Consider the following 16139-nt stretch of genomic DNA (forward strand, 5'->3'; position numbering starts at 1 on the left):
GAACCGGGAAGAGGAGCTTCGAGAAGCTTCCGCTACAAAACGAGCTTGAAATATAATTTTTTTCGGGACAATTTCACATTTCGGGGCTTCAATACAAGACAGACATTACATACGAGCAGCATGGAGGTATTTGGATGTTTTTTGGTGTGTCTTTTTGTTACGAAGACAGTTGGTATCCATTTGCAACCGTTATATTGACATGCACTGCTACGCCGAGACCCCCTGTAACTGAGAGAAGCCACGGAGGACTCTGAAACTTCTCCCAGCCCTTAGTCGACAGGAGGGTGAGTAGATAATGAGTGCAATTACAATTTTGGGTGAACTATCCCTTTAAGTGTCATTCGGTAAGTTATGTCACTTTTGATGCAAAGTTGACATTATTTGAGATGTTTTTGTTCTGACAACTTGACATCAAGACAATTTAAACTGTCATAGCAGACCTAATTGCCAAACTTTAAAAATGATGTCAAGTTCTCATAACAAGGACATCTCAAATAATGTCAACTTTGCATCAAAAGTGACATAACTTACCGAATGACACTTAACGACAGCTGTCATAAGTATTCATTGATGTTTATGACAGCTGTTATGTCATGGTTATGACAGTTTTATTCAAGTAAAGTGTTACCGTTTTTCCTCCACATCTGATACAGACGTCTGTGACATCTGCAGCTTCTCGTCATGAAGCACCAGCAGTTTGAGATAATCTAATCTCTACTTCCAAAATATGTCCCCCCCCCCCCCCCCCCCGCTATCAAATCCAAGGGGTCGATGGGCCGCTAGTAAGAAGACTCATACTGAACTAATTATCAATTCGATCCAGTTGTCAGGGAACGGCAGTGTACACTTCATTTCAGTCCTCTCTGGGTTTTTGATGGGATCTCTACGCGACACAAATCTGAGACAGATCCCTGACACAGACCGGTGTTTGGAAAAGGGAAAGGAAAAGGAAAAAAGTGTGACTCAGATTGATGCCACCTGCCACAATAACTCAGCCTGGTTCGATATCTTTCTGCCTTAAGCTCTGAAAGCACATTGTAACAAGGACTTAGTTGAATTGTGAAAGCGATGCACTTATAGTGGCAATTTCTCATCGCAATATTATTAATACATGACAGTGATTACCTAAAGTGTTTATTGTGTGCAACAGTGGGATACAGACTGCACCAGCATGAGTCTGTTGAGCAGGTAACGTGAGGTCACTCTTGTTGGATTCTTTGACTGTGCTGATTGTTTGTGTTCCAGTTTGGGCGTTTTAAAACAGAGCCGTTTGACAGAAGGGAGCGTGAGTTTGTAGCTTTGTATCCCTCCACTTGTCAATCGAATTGTCTGAGCTTCGCTAAAAATATTAATGTGAATAAATCCGGTGAGATTTTGTTTCCATCTAAGATATTTAAATCAAATAAAAACCTGTGGGTTATGACGTCACACACTGTTTTGCAATCAAATTGGTGTATTGAATAGATTTCCTGCATTTTAAGGATTTTGCAGTCATTTTTGAACTGAATCGTAAAACCAAATACACACAAGCCAAGTGTGACAAGCCGCTGGAGTTGTTGCCTGGAAACCAGTAAACGATACAAATTCCAGCCGAGTTAAGTTGGTAAATACTGCACAAGTTATAATAGTGCCAAGTAATTGTGGCATACCAAGACGGTTGCATGTAAATACAGTTGTGGGTTAGGGTTAGGGTTAGGGTTAGCAAAATGCTGCATGGCACCGGAGGCGACCCGTAGTTTGGGAAGGCAACGCTTCAAACAGTTCTGGGAGATGGTGGTTGATGATACTTCAGGGAAAGCCTGTCTGCCTGTTTGTCTGTCTGTCCACTTGCATCTTTCTTTGTTCACTCTCAACATGTCTTTGAAAAGCCAGAAATACATCGCAGAATAGATGTAAAACGTGATCACAATTCACATTTATGCGGCAAGGAACTGTTTCAATCAGCTTTCATTACATAAAGCCTTTTATCGATCAAGAGGAAATCCAATGAGATTGACGAAACAAACCTTTTGGCGATATGACATTCGAAATGTACCGTTTCCATGAGGCATTTTTAATTCAATATAACTTAATGCACAGTACAGTCAAACATGTGGATGGAAACTTGGAAGCTTGTATCTTTATGAGATCTGATGATGGATGGATGGATGGATGGATGGATGGATGGGTGGGTGGGTGGATGGATGGATGGATGGATGGATGGATGGATGGATGGATCGATGGATGGATGGATACTGTGACTTTATCATATATATTACCAAAAGTGCAGTCAGACTAATCCACAGTCTTGATTTTTCTAGTGCTGCTCTGTTATCACTTTACCTCAAATCACTCTATTGGTTTATTCAAAGAACCAATCAATAACACCAATTAGTGGTTTGGTTTCCTATACACAGATTTAACCTGCATACAATACAGTATGTACATTCAAACATGTAATAACTAAGTATTGTATGGATATGTAGTTATATTGTGGACATATGTTTGATATATATGCCTCTATCTCCTTAGTGGAGGTTACTACTGTATTTAATGATAATATGATCGCTTATTGGTTACACATGCCGACTTCATTATTGATAGAGGGGCATAGATGTGTTATCCGTACAGACACATTTTTTTGGACATTTAAAACAAACACCGACAGTACTTTCAGTCCTTTCAAATCTTATTATTCTAAGATGATTATGGACTAAAAATTGTAGTTTACATTTTCTGTTCAGTGGCGCTCTGTGGGCTTAGGGTTTAAGGCACCGACGAAGAAAATCCTCAGCTAATGTCCAATTTGGGAGCTTTGTAGCATGCCCGTCCTCATCTGTCTCTCCCTTCATTTCCTGTCATTTTTCACTGTCTGCTATCTAACAAAGGCAGAGAATATTAAAAGAAAAAAAAAAAAAAACATCCTCCTTCATGGTGGAATATTTGTGGGGAAAATAATGCAGAGATACAGTGGGCAGCTCCCAGGGTGGACAGGATGATTAGACAATTTGTCTGGATTTTGTAGATGTAAGAACTCGAATCTGTTGATATTTTCCTACAATAATTGTTTATTTTTTCTTCCTTGAAACTTGAAATAAGTTTTATGAACCAATTCAAGAACCTTATGAATGAAAATTGATCAAAATCCATGGCAATACTCTTGTAGAAAACAGTTGATCACACATCCAGCAGTTGAACTTGTGTTTATGTGAAACATCTGGTTCTTCAACCTAATCTCTCACTATGTCCTCTAGGTATCTAAGTACTGTCTGGTGCAATTTATGCAAGCCATTTTAACATTTAAAAGCCAGACTGGATATGTGTTGTAGATATCTGTAATTCAGTTTTGCCTAGTCAAAAAGAACATTTCAGATATCTGCAACTACATTCTTCCTATCCACAATTGTCATTTCAGATATCCACAACTACGTTCTTCCTAGGACAAATGACGTCACTTTTGCCATTCATGTGTATGGGGTTTGTCGTTACAGATATCTACAATTCAGTTGCAGATATCCGCAATGTGAATTACAGATATCTGTAACTGAATTACGACTAGTACTAATTCCAGTTTGAGATATCTACAATTTGATTCTGACTCGTCATAATTCCAGTTCAAGATATCTTTAATTCACCTCAATTAAAGATATCTACATGTCCCTTTTTGGATATCTTAAATTAAGTTTTGACTAAAATGACGTTGAAGATATCTGTAACTGGAATTATGACTAGTCAAAATGACGTTGTAGATATCTCAAACTGGAATTAGTACTAGTCGTAATTCAGTTACAGATATCCGTAATTCACATAGCGGATATCTGCAACTGAATTGTAGATATCTGTAATGACAAACCCCATACTGGCAAAAGTGACGTTATTTGTCCTAGGAAGAACGTAGTTGTGGATATCTGAAATGTTCTTTTTGACTATAGGCAAAACTGAATTACAGATATCCTGAATAAAAAATCCAACTATTCAAAATGTAATTACGAATAGTCAAACTTAGCTTTTAAATGTTAAATCCGCTTGCCATAGTAGGCAGTGGTCAGTGAGCTTTTCCTCTGTGAAAATCTTCCTGTTCCTCCTCTTCAAAACAAATCTGTGAGAGTGAACCAGAACAGTCAAGTTGTGGGGCGAAGCAGCTAAACAAGGAGCAGAAGCTGACAGTGAGGCTCTGTGCAGCAGCTGCAGATCCAGCTCATAAATTCTCTGAAAGTTCATCACTACAAGGCCATGGCTCGGTGGCCCGACCACCAGCACATACAGTAGATCGATAACAGGGCTGCAGCTGTATTTGATGCCGGCACACGAAGAGGGAGGTTTTGTTTGAGTTTTTTAAAATACAGCAATTGCCCTAATAATAGGCAATTTGGGTCCTCCATGCATTAAACGCCATTTTCTTTTACGATCACACTGCTGCATTGTGGGTGAGGTGGGGCGACACACACAGGGAAGTGGGAGGCTGGACAGTGGACACAAACAGCTGAAACGAAGGTAACTAGAATATTAGTGGAGTTATTGGACTTTATTGTAAGTGCAATAAAACATAGGAGGCCAATAAGAACTTTATCAAACCACCTGTTCAACAAGCAACAGTGTTTGCTGTATCCCAGTGTCTGGTACACAACAACATTGTGCGGGTGAAGCCAATAGCAACTTGTTACGGCCTTGTAATAATAATGATGCATCACACTGTCCAGAGGAGTGGGATACATTTATTTTTTACATTTGCATTTTTTTTATGTGCAGTCGTTTACATTTACATTAAGTCTTTTAGCAGAGTGACTTACAAGTAAAGGACACCAGTAGCTTCGGTGCAAAGGAAGCTCGGTGTAAATACTAATTGCTACATCTGTTACTTAAGTGCAAGGAGATTATATCGAGGAAGTGCGCTAAAGTTACATTGTTTATTGTTTATTGGATGGATCCCCATTAGCTGCCGCCTTGGCAACCACTAATCTTCCTGGGGTCCATAAAGTACATAAAATATAACATAAATGATAACATCCAGGACATAAAATAAATTCATGCAGTCATTCCTAGCATAACTACACTTATAATAATAACAACGATAAAACACACACACATACACATGTAACGGAGGGTCCGGGTGCACTCATCAATATGCATAATATCACAATATATTAAAGGGATAGTTCACCCAAAATCCAAATTTCACTCATTATCTACTCACCCTCATGTCAACTAAGAGCTGTGAGAATTTTCAGAGTCCTCCGTGCCTTCTCTGAGTTACGGGGGGTCTGCGCAGCAGTATTTGTCCATATAATGGTTGTCAATGGATACCAACTTTCTTCGTCCAAAAAGACACACCAAAAAACATCCAAATACCTCCATACTGCTCGTCTGTAATGTCCCTCTTGTATTGAAGCCCTGATATGAGAAATTGTTCTGAAAAAAATTAAATAAGTCTATATTTTAAGCTTGTTTGTAGCGGAAGCTCCCAGTGTCTCAGTTCACTGCTCTTCCTGTGTCAGTGCAAATCTCGCGTGATTTGCACTGACCGGCGGAACAATTTCTCATGTCGGGGCTTCAATACAAGAGGGACATTACACACGAGCAATATGGAGGTATTTGGATGTTTTTTGGTGTGTCATTTTGGACGAAGAAAGTTGGTATCCATTGACAACCAAATACTGCTACGCGGATCCCCCCATAACTCAGAGAAGGCACGGAGGACTCACAGCTCTTAATCGACATGAGGGTGAGTAGATAATGAGCGAAATTTGAATTTTGGGTGAACTATCCCTTTAATAACACTATAATTATATTAATACACTATAATAGCATGAGCAGTACCATCCATTAGTAATATATTTTCAGTCACTATTATGATAATAATAACTCTACTTATTTCAAATTAATAATAAGTTCCCAGTCATATGGTCTGCTGCATTAGATGAGCCTTCATTTGTTTTGTGAGGAGGTAAAGAGTTCCAGGACATAATTACACAGCAAGAGGTTTCAGGAAAGGACCTGATCTCCGAAGGGATGAGTTTCCCAGAGAGTCTTGATGCTAGAGATGGATGCTCCTGCATAGTTCATTCCACCACCAGGGAACCACAGATGAGAGCAGTCTGGACTCAGATTGCCTCGTGGACAGGGATCAGCTGATGACGCTCCTCAGAGGAACAGAGTGGTAGAGAGGGAGCACAAGGGCTCGCTCGCTCTGATTGAATTCAAGCAGATGGGTGCTGACCCACGCCGTCTCTCTGAAGGCTTTGATTTGATCGGGGCGGCTACAGGTAGCCAAGTGTAGGTCGATGAGTGAATTGTTCATTAAAGAAACATCGATGTGGGGAAAGGGAAAGTGAAAGTAGCCGCTTGACAATTCATCCTTGCAAAGTGTGTGAGGAGCCTGTGGAGAAGGGCCTCAAAGTAAATCCACTCTCTGTGGGCTGTTTGGTTGAAGGTGAGTTCACCAAGTAGCCATGTGTGTGTTATCAGGGGAAGTGAAAGGAGGTCATATACCACATGTATGTAGTATAAGTATAGCACCTTTAAAGGGATAGTTCAACATTTTGGCAAATTCGCATATTGCCACAATCCCTATAGTCTTAGCGGTAGGTTTTTTACCTTTAATTGTTGGTACAAGCTATTTTTAGATCGGCAGGGCTGAAACGTGCGGCATGCGGTACTTTCGCCTTTCCCTCATCAAATTACACAATCCAACAACTCCAACACGCTCTCGTGGACAAGCTGTGACCAACACATTCACCATGCTATGAAATATTAATGTAACATTACGAGACAGAGTTGTTTTCAAAGCAAATGCGTAGCCAAAACTACATCCTAGACACGGCTTCTGGGTGGAGTGATTTCAAAAACGCAAGTAGTTCCAAGTATTTGCTTCATGTGTCTTAATGTTACATACAGAAATTATACATTATTATTTTATAGCATTGGCGAATGTGCAGGTCATACTTTCTTCACAAGAGCATTTTGTTGGATGATGAGTTTTGAGGGAAAGGCGAAAGTACCATTTCTTGAGCAGCTCGTGTCTCTGCCCCGCCAATCTAAAAACAGCTTGCGTCGACAATTAAAGGTAATAAACCTAAGACTATAGGGATTATGGCATTTGCCAAAATGTTGAACTATCCCTTTAAAGACATCCTGAAACATCTGTGCAGTTCCATGTGGTTACGTGTTTCAGGTTAAAACTGGAAGCTAGAGATATTGATGGCTGTCTACAGTAGCCAATTATGTTGAATTGACAGTAAGCACCACCTGTGGGACTCATCACCTTCACACAAGCCTGTGGACCTCAGTTTTTGATTGAGACCATGCTGTTTGGTAGCAGTGGTGTTAGCAGGGGAGAGATGAACGTTCATGATGCTCCACAGAGTTAGGACACACACACACACACAGTGTTTGCAGAAACAGCTGGTTACAGCTCGGAGGCTGTGACGGTGATTGGCAGGATTTATATTCCAGGAACAATTTTTAATTGAATGCAAAATTAGGAACGCCCTTGAGTGCAGGATGAGTCATCAAACGTCTGAAAACATTTTTACATAATATGTTAATGTAAAAATACTCAAATAACTTTAAATCAACAACTAACTGTGTACTGTAGATACAGTGTTAACAGGGACATATTATGGAAATATCACATTTTGAAGGCTCTTTAACATATACTGTATTTGCGTGTTTGTCTTGCCTTCCAGTCCTCAAAATGTGAGAATTGACAAAAAATCTGTAATTTTCAGGCTCCCTAGGTTGAAATCCATGTGGTTTTACGAGCTGTTCCCTCAGTTGTCTTCCAGTGATGCAACTAGGATTTGAACCTGCATAACCCCACCCCTACCTGGGGCCAGTAGAAGGGGCGGGGCAAGCAGTGGTTAATTTGCATTTAAAGGGACAGGCACTGAAACCAGCCGTTCTGAACAGGGCTGTTTAGAGAGGATGAAAAGAGCTGTGATGTTTGATCCATGGGATATTTTGACCAAAGCATGTCACAGACATGTCTTTAAGACACCTGGGAACTATTTTAATTTGTGGAAAAGGGGAAGAATATGTCTCCTTTAAAGTACTTTTTTTTTCATGGGGCCTTTAGATAAAGGAGCTCCAGTGTTAGATATCCTGGTCTCCTGCAGCAGCCAAGGCAACCGCATCACAACAGCAAGCAGCTGCTTTCACTCTGCTTTACTGACACCCTTCTCCCTCTTCTTCTCTCCTCCAGAGTCGGAAACACGCCAACAAAGTGCGACTGTATTACATGCTACATCCTGTGGATGGAGGATGCCCCGCCAAGAAGCTCAGAACAGACAATGTGAGTCCCGCACTGCACTCTCACCGCCCCGCCGTTTGTCTGAGTAATCACAGAGGAACATGCACACGTCAGTCCACATCCACAGCTGCCAGCCTCACTGAGAAACCCTTACTGTTAATGGATTTTCCTGCTTTTCCCAACATACACACACTCACACACACACAAACACACACACTCTCCCGCTCAGTGTCAGAGCAGCTGACAGATAAACAGCAGTGTTTCTACACCAGTGAACAATGCAACAGTGACAGTGGCGCTGTGGTTGGATGCCAGGGGAGGCCAACCTTTCATCAGACACAAAGATACACTGCTGACGGCATCCCCTTGTCATGTAAATTGAAAATACATGACGGTTTTGACAGACACAATTACGCGGCCCGTCATTCCCTGTTCGATAAGTGCTTGGGTGGTGGTGGTGTGTGTTTTTTCAGGTTATTGAAGCCCTTTAAAGGGATAGTTCACCCAAAATTGAAATTTCTTCTCTGAGTTACAGGGGGTCACGGCGTAGCAGTGTATGTCCGTATAACGGTTGCAAATGGATACCAACTGTCTTCGTAACAAAAAGACACACCAAAAAACATCAAAATACCTCCATGCTGCTCGTATGTAATGTCCGTCTTGTATTGAAGCCCCGACATGAGAAATTGTCCCGAAAAAAAAAAGTCTATATTTCATGCTTGTTTTGTAGCGGAAGCTTCTCGAAGCTTCTCGAAGGACCCTGGTTCGTCCAAATTTGACGAACCGGGAAGAGGAGCTCCGAGAAGCTTCCGCTACAAACAAGCTTGAAAAATAGACTTATTTAATTTTTTTCGGGACAATTTCGCATTTCGGGGCTTCAATACAAGACGGACATTACATACGAGCAGCATGGAGGTATTCAGATGGTTTTTGGTGTGTCTTTTTGTTATGAAGACAGTTGGTATCCATTTGCAACCGTTATATGGACATGTCAATTTTTTTGAACTATCCCTTTAACAGCTCCAAGCTACTTCTGTTGCTTGCTGTCTCTATCCATCAGGGAAAAAGACAAAAACAGTACCTCTCATCCCCCCCCCCCCCCCCCCCCCCCCCAGTCAGATAAGCATCACCGTGTTGAGATTTCATGGAGCATGTAGAGACGTTATGCGACGGGCATTTTCAATCTCAGCTCCTTTCAGTGGGAGTCCGGGGTGATGGAGGAGCGGCCGCGCTGGGGAGATTGGAGTGAGGGAGGCTGAGGTCTTCTCTGTGATTACCTGTGGGGGGGGCTTCGCTACATATCAGTCTGGAAATCTGGGTTTCTGAACCAGATAAGAACACATCAGGGACACCGTCGCCTCAGCTCATCCTCCTCCGTGCTCCTCTCTTTCTCTATACGACTCTATATTTCCCTCCAACTGTCACTCTCTCCGCCGCTCTGTCTCTCTTTGTTCTCATCACTTCCCCTCTTCCCATCACACACCTCTGTGGATCTGCCTCCCCCCATTCCCTTTGCTCACATCTCTTTCTTTTTTTCCTTTCCTTCCCATAATATCATTTCATTTATTTCCTTCTCCTGCTTTCTACTTTACTATCCTTTCATTTCAAATCAGCTACTTCCGCATAATTTTCTTTCCTCCACTTTCCTACAGTATCTAATCCATCTCTCTCTCTCTCTGTCTGCTGTCATCCCTCTGTTTGTTCTGTTGCCTCTGCTTATCTGTTTTCGCCTGATCCCACTTTCTCTCGCTTTCGCTCCTCTTTTCTTTCATCTTTCATCTTCTTCCCACTCTGCCATTTTACCATTTTGCTTTTCCTTTTCTCTTTGAGTTATTCTCATCCTGTACTTGTATATCAATTTCCTCACCACTAGTTTTCCTTTTCTTTCCAACTGTCTCATTTCCACTAAGTTTTCCTCTACTTTGCATCACATCCTTTTCTTTTATCTATTCTCCTCATCCTTTTTACTGTAATTGTATACTACTTCCACTGTTCCTCTTCATTTCCCCTCTTCTCTGTTTGTCTCCTCTCCTTGTTTCCTTCCTCCCTTCTCCCCTACCTGAGCTCTTTCTCTGTGTGTTTCTTTGATGTGATCTTTGCGATCTTTGAGACTCTGGAGACTGGTGTGCTCTGTCTCCCCTCAGCGTTCTGCTGATGCTTCCATCACTCCCACAGGAACCGTGTGGGACCTGAGTGATGAGTGATGAGCCCTGGGTGTAGGAAGTGGGACGTCACAGCTCATCACTCTTCCACTCTCATCTGTTCATTTCATAACCGTCTTGTCAGGCTATACATGTAAAACATACTGCCTTACTGTAAGATAGTTTGGGGATTATATGAATGATTTTTAGGTGTGGGAATCTTTTACTATCTCATGATTAGATTTGATTCTGATTTTTGGGGCTACGATTCGATTCAAAATCGATTTTCGATTCAAAACGTTTTGATTCATAAGGATTTCTGCTTCGGGCTATCGGTGGATCCTCAAGGATCCTCATGATCTATTCCAGTCTGCTTTGCAAGACACAGTGACTACAGTGTCTTTTTCACATTTATTGAGTTTTAAACATTTATCCATACTTACAGTATATGGAATTGTTGAAACTGTTGCATAAAAGTAATATCACATATTGCTCAAAGCAGAAGTAAGCGATCCGGTCGTTTTGGCTAATGCTGCGTTCCAGGCAGGCTTTTGAAACCGTAAGTTACAGCTTCAAGTCACGACTTACGACTTTGTAGCGTTCCAGGCAACCCACAACTCGCGTTTCTCCGACCTGTTGCCTGTGAAAGTCACTATAACGGCCACTCGTAACTTACGACCCGTGAACTCGTACCAGATCGAACTGGTACGACTTCACAGGTCGGAAAAACACGAGTTACGGGCTGCCCTGAATGCACCATAACTTCTTGTCAGCCGATGGAGTTAGCAGCCCCCGCCCTCGTCATGGATCTATTGGTCCTCGTCCCTACGTCACCACATTCACGCGCATCCCTTGGCTGCACACACAGCCCTTCATGCCGTTCTCTCTCCTCATTGGATAAAGCTTGTAGGATACAAGAAAAGTTTTCTCCTCGGCTTACAGCAGAGCAGAGTGACTGAGAGACCCATGTTTCAGTCCAAACACTCTATGTAAGTGATTGCTGTCGGAAGATGTAACTATTTAAGACTTATATTAACACAAAAATATCGCTTACTTCTGCTTTAAGTAACAAAATTAAAAGTGCCTTTTTATTAAAAAAAATAGCGCTGCCTTTTAAATTCCAAGGAAATGGAGACTGACAGCAGATTTAAAATCGATTTTGGGACATTTTATATTGATTCTGAATCGTATTAAATGAGAATTGCGATTCTTATGTGAATCGATTTTTTGGCACACCCCTAAAGATTTCACTGTATTTTACTTAAAGCAGAAGTAAGCGATCCGGTCGTTTTGGCTAATGCTGCCTTCCAGGCAGGCTTTTGAAACCGTAAATTACAGCTTCAAGTCACAACTTACGACTTTGTAGCGTTCCAGGCAACCCACTCGTGTTTTTCCGACCTGTTTTACCTGTGAAAGTCACTATAACGGCCACTCGTAACTTCCGACCCGTGAACTCGTACCGGATCGAACTGGTACGACTTCACAGGTCGGAAAAACACGAGTTACGGGCTGCCTTGAACGCACCATAACAGTCCTCGTCCCTACGTCACCACATTCACGGCGTCCCTTGGCTGCACACACAGCCCTGCATGCCGTTCTCTCTCCGCATTGGATAAAAACTGTAGGATACGATAAATGTTTTCTCCTCGGCTCAGAGAACAGCAGAGGGACTGACAGACCCGTGTTTCGGACCAAACACTCTATGTAAGTGATTGCTGTCGGAAGATATAACTATTTAAGACTTATATTAACACAAATATATCACTTACTTCTGCTTTAAAGCAGTAAGTAAGTGATATATAGGAGAGAAGAAGAGGGAGAAGGGTGTCAGTAAAGCAGAGTGAAAGCAGCTGCTTGCTGTTGTGATGCGGTCGCCCCGGCTGCTGCAGGAGTCAGTCACTCTGCTCTGCTGTAAGCCGAGGAGAAAACGTCTGGTATATATACTTCCTTGTATCCTACAACCTTTATCCAATGAGGAGAGAGAACGGCATGAAGGGCTGTGTGTGCAGCCAAGGGATGCGCGTGAATGTGGTGACGTAGGGACGAGGACCAATAGATCCATGACGAGGGCGGGGGCTGCTAACTGAAGTGTTCATCGGTAGGGCACAAGAACAACACCGTGGCTCAGAGGGTAACTGTTGTTTACTGGAGATCTCAGGCCACATACACAGGTACAGCGTGTCACATCAATACCCGTCCGGGTTGCTCACTGCGCTACTTATCAGTTCCCACTCATACCACTGCATATCACAACATCCCCCCTGTTTAGCTGGAGTGCAACACAATAACCTTTACTATACATTTCAGTTACCCCTCTATTTATCTCATCATCAAACATCTATTCAATCTATCAATGTCACCGTTAACAAAACTACAATTACATATCACCACATTTTTATTCTACATTTTCCTCTTTAGTGCTTGTGCCGCCAAATAAACCCAAAGCAGAATGAAAAGAGTCCTCAGAGTACTTTACAGCACTGCATTTGATGTTATCTCTTACTTCACACATTATAACGGTCTGGTTTAATCACAGCTCGTCCAGATCTTGTTTGCACAGCTTTCAGACCTCTGGGCTCCTCCCTGTTGATATCCGTCCCACAAGTTGGTGTGGGAGATGCTCCTGCTGGTTGTGCCTCTGTTGGTTCACTCTCACAAGTCTCCTCCAGAGCTTGTGGCTCTGCAAAACAGACCTTCACTGGGCTCCTATGTGCATGTGAGTTGTAGATTCCCCGCAGATGGCTCCTACTGCGTCTCACTTTGTTGCCATTTGGTGTTTGGACAATGTAGCTCCTTGGCTCGGTGCACTTTTCTAAGACAACTGCTGGATTCCATGTTCCTTTGTCTTTGTGCAGCACTGTTACATGCTGTCCTGGACATAGTGGGGGTAATTCTCTGTGGCTGCTGCGATCATGATGTTCCTTCATGTCTACAACCCTCTGCTGTAGGTGGAGTCGGTGTTCCTCTTTACCTGGGTCACCTCTACTCGGCAACAGGGTTGTGACCGGTCTCCCAAACATCAGTTCAGCAGGCAATGGCAGCTTGCTGTCGATGGCAGTCGCTCTGACCTGCAGCAAAGCAACATGGAGATCCTCACCTTTTTTTAGAGTTTTCTTTACAATTGATTTGATGTGTCTCACATGCCTCTCAATGAATCCATTACTTTTGGGGTAATGGGGTGAACTTGTGACATGTTTGATCCCCCACTCTGTTATAAATTTTCGGAATGACTGCCCTGTGTACTGTGGTCCATTGTCTGTCATTATCTCATCAGGGCGCCCAAACAGAGACATGCACATCCGCATCTTTTGTGCCACTGCATGGCTAGACACAGGCACAGGCATTTCCTCCACCACTGGGAACTTAGAATATCTGTCCACGATTAATAAAAACTGACGTCCATCAATCTCGAACAGATCGGAAGACAAAAACTGCCAGGGTTTTGATGGTACACTGTGTGGGTGAAGAGGTTCTTTTGGGTTTGCATCTTGATGCTCCACACACACACTGCAAGATCTACACACTCTCTCAATGTCATCATTCATTTGAGGCCAATACACACTTTCTCTTGCAAGGCGCCGTGTTTTCTCTATGCCCTGATGGCCAACATGTAGCTGCTTTAATATATCATCAGTCATAGTGTCTGGGATGAGTACCTGTCTGCCTTTGAATACAACTCCTGCTTCCATTGCCAGTTCATCTCGAAAAGACCAATAAGCACGGAGGTCTTTTGGCAGGTCCTTAATGTTGTCTGGCCATCCATGTATGATCAGCTCCCTCAGTGCACTAAACTTGAGATCTTTGGCAGTTTCTTTTCGGAGCACATCCTGTTTTTCAGAAGAGAAATTTATTAGTGCAACAGTGTACAACTCTGAAACCTCAATTTCCACCTCTACTCCATCGATGCGCTCATCCAACTCAATTTCACCATGGTTTTCAGGATTTGGTAATCTACTGAGAGTGTCTGCCAGAACCATTTGGGTTCCAGGCCTGTACATAACTTCATAGTTGTAGCCTTGCGTCTTTAACAGCATGCGCTGGAGCCGAGGTGGTGCAGCATGCAGCGGTTTTGTACATATAGTAACCAGCGGCTTGTGGTCTGTTATCACAAGGAATGACTTCCCATACAGGTAAGTGTGATAACGCTGCATTCCATACACAATAGCAAGCATTTCCCGCTCTATGTTACTGTATCTGGACTGACAGTCAGTTAGTGTTTTAGAGCCAAAAGCAATGGGTCTATTGTTTTGCACTAAAGCTATGCCCAGCCCCTTCTGTGATGCATCGACCTCAAGGGTTAGGGGTGTACTTGCATCATAGTACTTCAGACAAGCATTCTCTGTAATTGTTGACTTCAGATCTTCGAAACACTTTTGGTGATCCGTGTCCCATGTCCATGGTGCATCATTTTTTAACAATCCCCTCAACGTGTGTGCTTTGTCTGCAAACTTGGGTATGTAGGGTGATAAATAATTTATCATTCCCATAAACCTATGCAGTTCGTCTTTGTTTTGAGGGGTCGGCATTTTTTGTATGTCCCTGATCTTCGCCGGATCTGGTCTGATGCCTTTGTCTGTGTACATATTACCAAAGAATGAGATGCTTTCCTGCTTTATTGTGCATTTGTCACTGTTGAACACGATACCTGTTTCAGCCGCACGTTCCATCAGACTGATCAGGTTTCTGTCATGCTCCTCCTCGCTCTCTCCAAAGACTGCGATGTCATCTGCTATGCTGACAACACCTTTGAGCCCCTCCAGAATCTGGTCCATCTTGGCCTGGAAGAGGTCTTGAGAAACACTTAGTCCAAATGGCAGGCGTTTCCAACAGTATCTGCCAAATGGAGTCCGAAATGTTGTTAGCAGTTGGGAGTCTTTTTCAAGATGTATTGACCAATAACCTGCTTTCGCGTCAAGTTTGCTAAATATTTTTGCATTTGCAAACATTGGATTAAGTTCTTCTACTGTTGGAATCTTATGTGGGCATCTCTTAATGCTGACATTTAGCTTTTGGGGGTCTAAGCATATGCGCAGAGATCCATCCTTTTTTGTACTGTATGCAAGGCTGGAGCACCAGTCTGTATGTTCTTCAACCTTTCGTATCACATCTTGTTTGACTAATTTATTCAATTCAGCCTGTAGTTTGTCTTTGATGTGAATGCTACACTTACGTGGTGGATCAATGAAAGGTTCAGCATCTTCTTTCAGTATGATTTTAGCTGTTCCACTGAAATTTCCGATTTTATCAAACTGATCCGGATATGCTTTTTTCAGATCTGCACTCGTTGATATGTTCTTTGGTGCTTTTGTTTTTTTCGTTTGTACTTTTTCCACCACTGTGTCCACATTAACAGTCACAAGGTTTAGCAGTTCACATGTTGGTAGCCCTACTACTGCTGGGCCTGGCACATCCACAACATAGAATCTGGCATTTGTCCACTGAGAGTCTTTATACTGGCATGGAATGTCAATAGTCCCTAGGCAGGTGATTGTATGCCCACTGTATGCTGTTAATCTTTTATAATTTTTTCTCAGCTTTTTCTGGATATCCGCCCTTTCACCATACATCTGCTTGAAAGTGCGTAGTGGGAGTGTGTTACCTGATGCGCCAGTATCAATCTTGAGACGTAGTGTGTGTCCACGGTCTGGTAGGCCAGGTGGTTTCACATTCAGGACTGAGTAGGCCTCTTCTCTGGATGGCTTGCTGTGGATGCTATACATGCATTTCTCACTGATAGTGACAGAATGAAACAGTTTCTGGTATGTGCATTC

General features: G+C 42.5%; 1 protein-coding gene across 1 annotated transcript in view; it reads left to right on the forward strand.

Annotated features, from left to right (window-relative positions):
- zmat4a (zinc finger, matrin-type 4a) overlaps positions 1–16139 on the forward strand; it is a gene marked incomplete at its 3' end in the record, with an annotated part of 174445 nt that overhangs the window by 70133 nt on the left and 88173 nt on the right. The window contains exon 3 of the mRNA XM_083978641.1: positions 8180–8269. Within this exon, the coding sequence (XP_083834767.1) occupies positions 8180–8269 (90 nt within the window). The remainder of the gene's footprint in view (positions 1–8179; positions 8270–16139) is intronic.

This window comes from Trachurus trachurus (assembly GCF_905171665.1).
Source record: "Trachurus trachurus genome assembly, chromosome: 9".
In the NCBI taxonomy this organism is placed as follows: domain Eukaryota; kingdom Metazoa; phylum Chordata; class Actinopteri; order Carangiformes; family Carangidae; genus Trachurus; species Trachurus trachurus.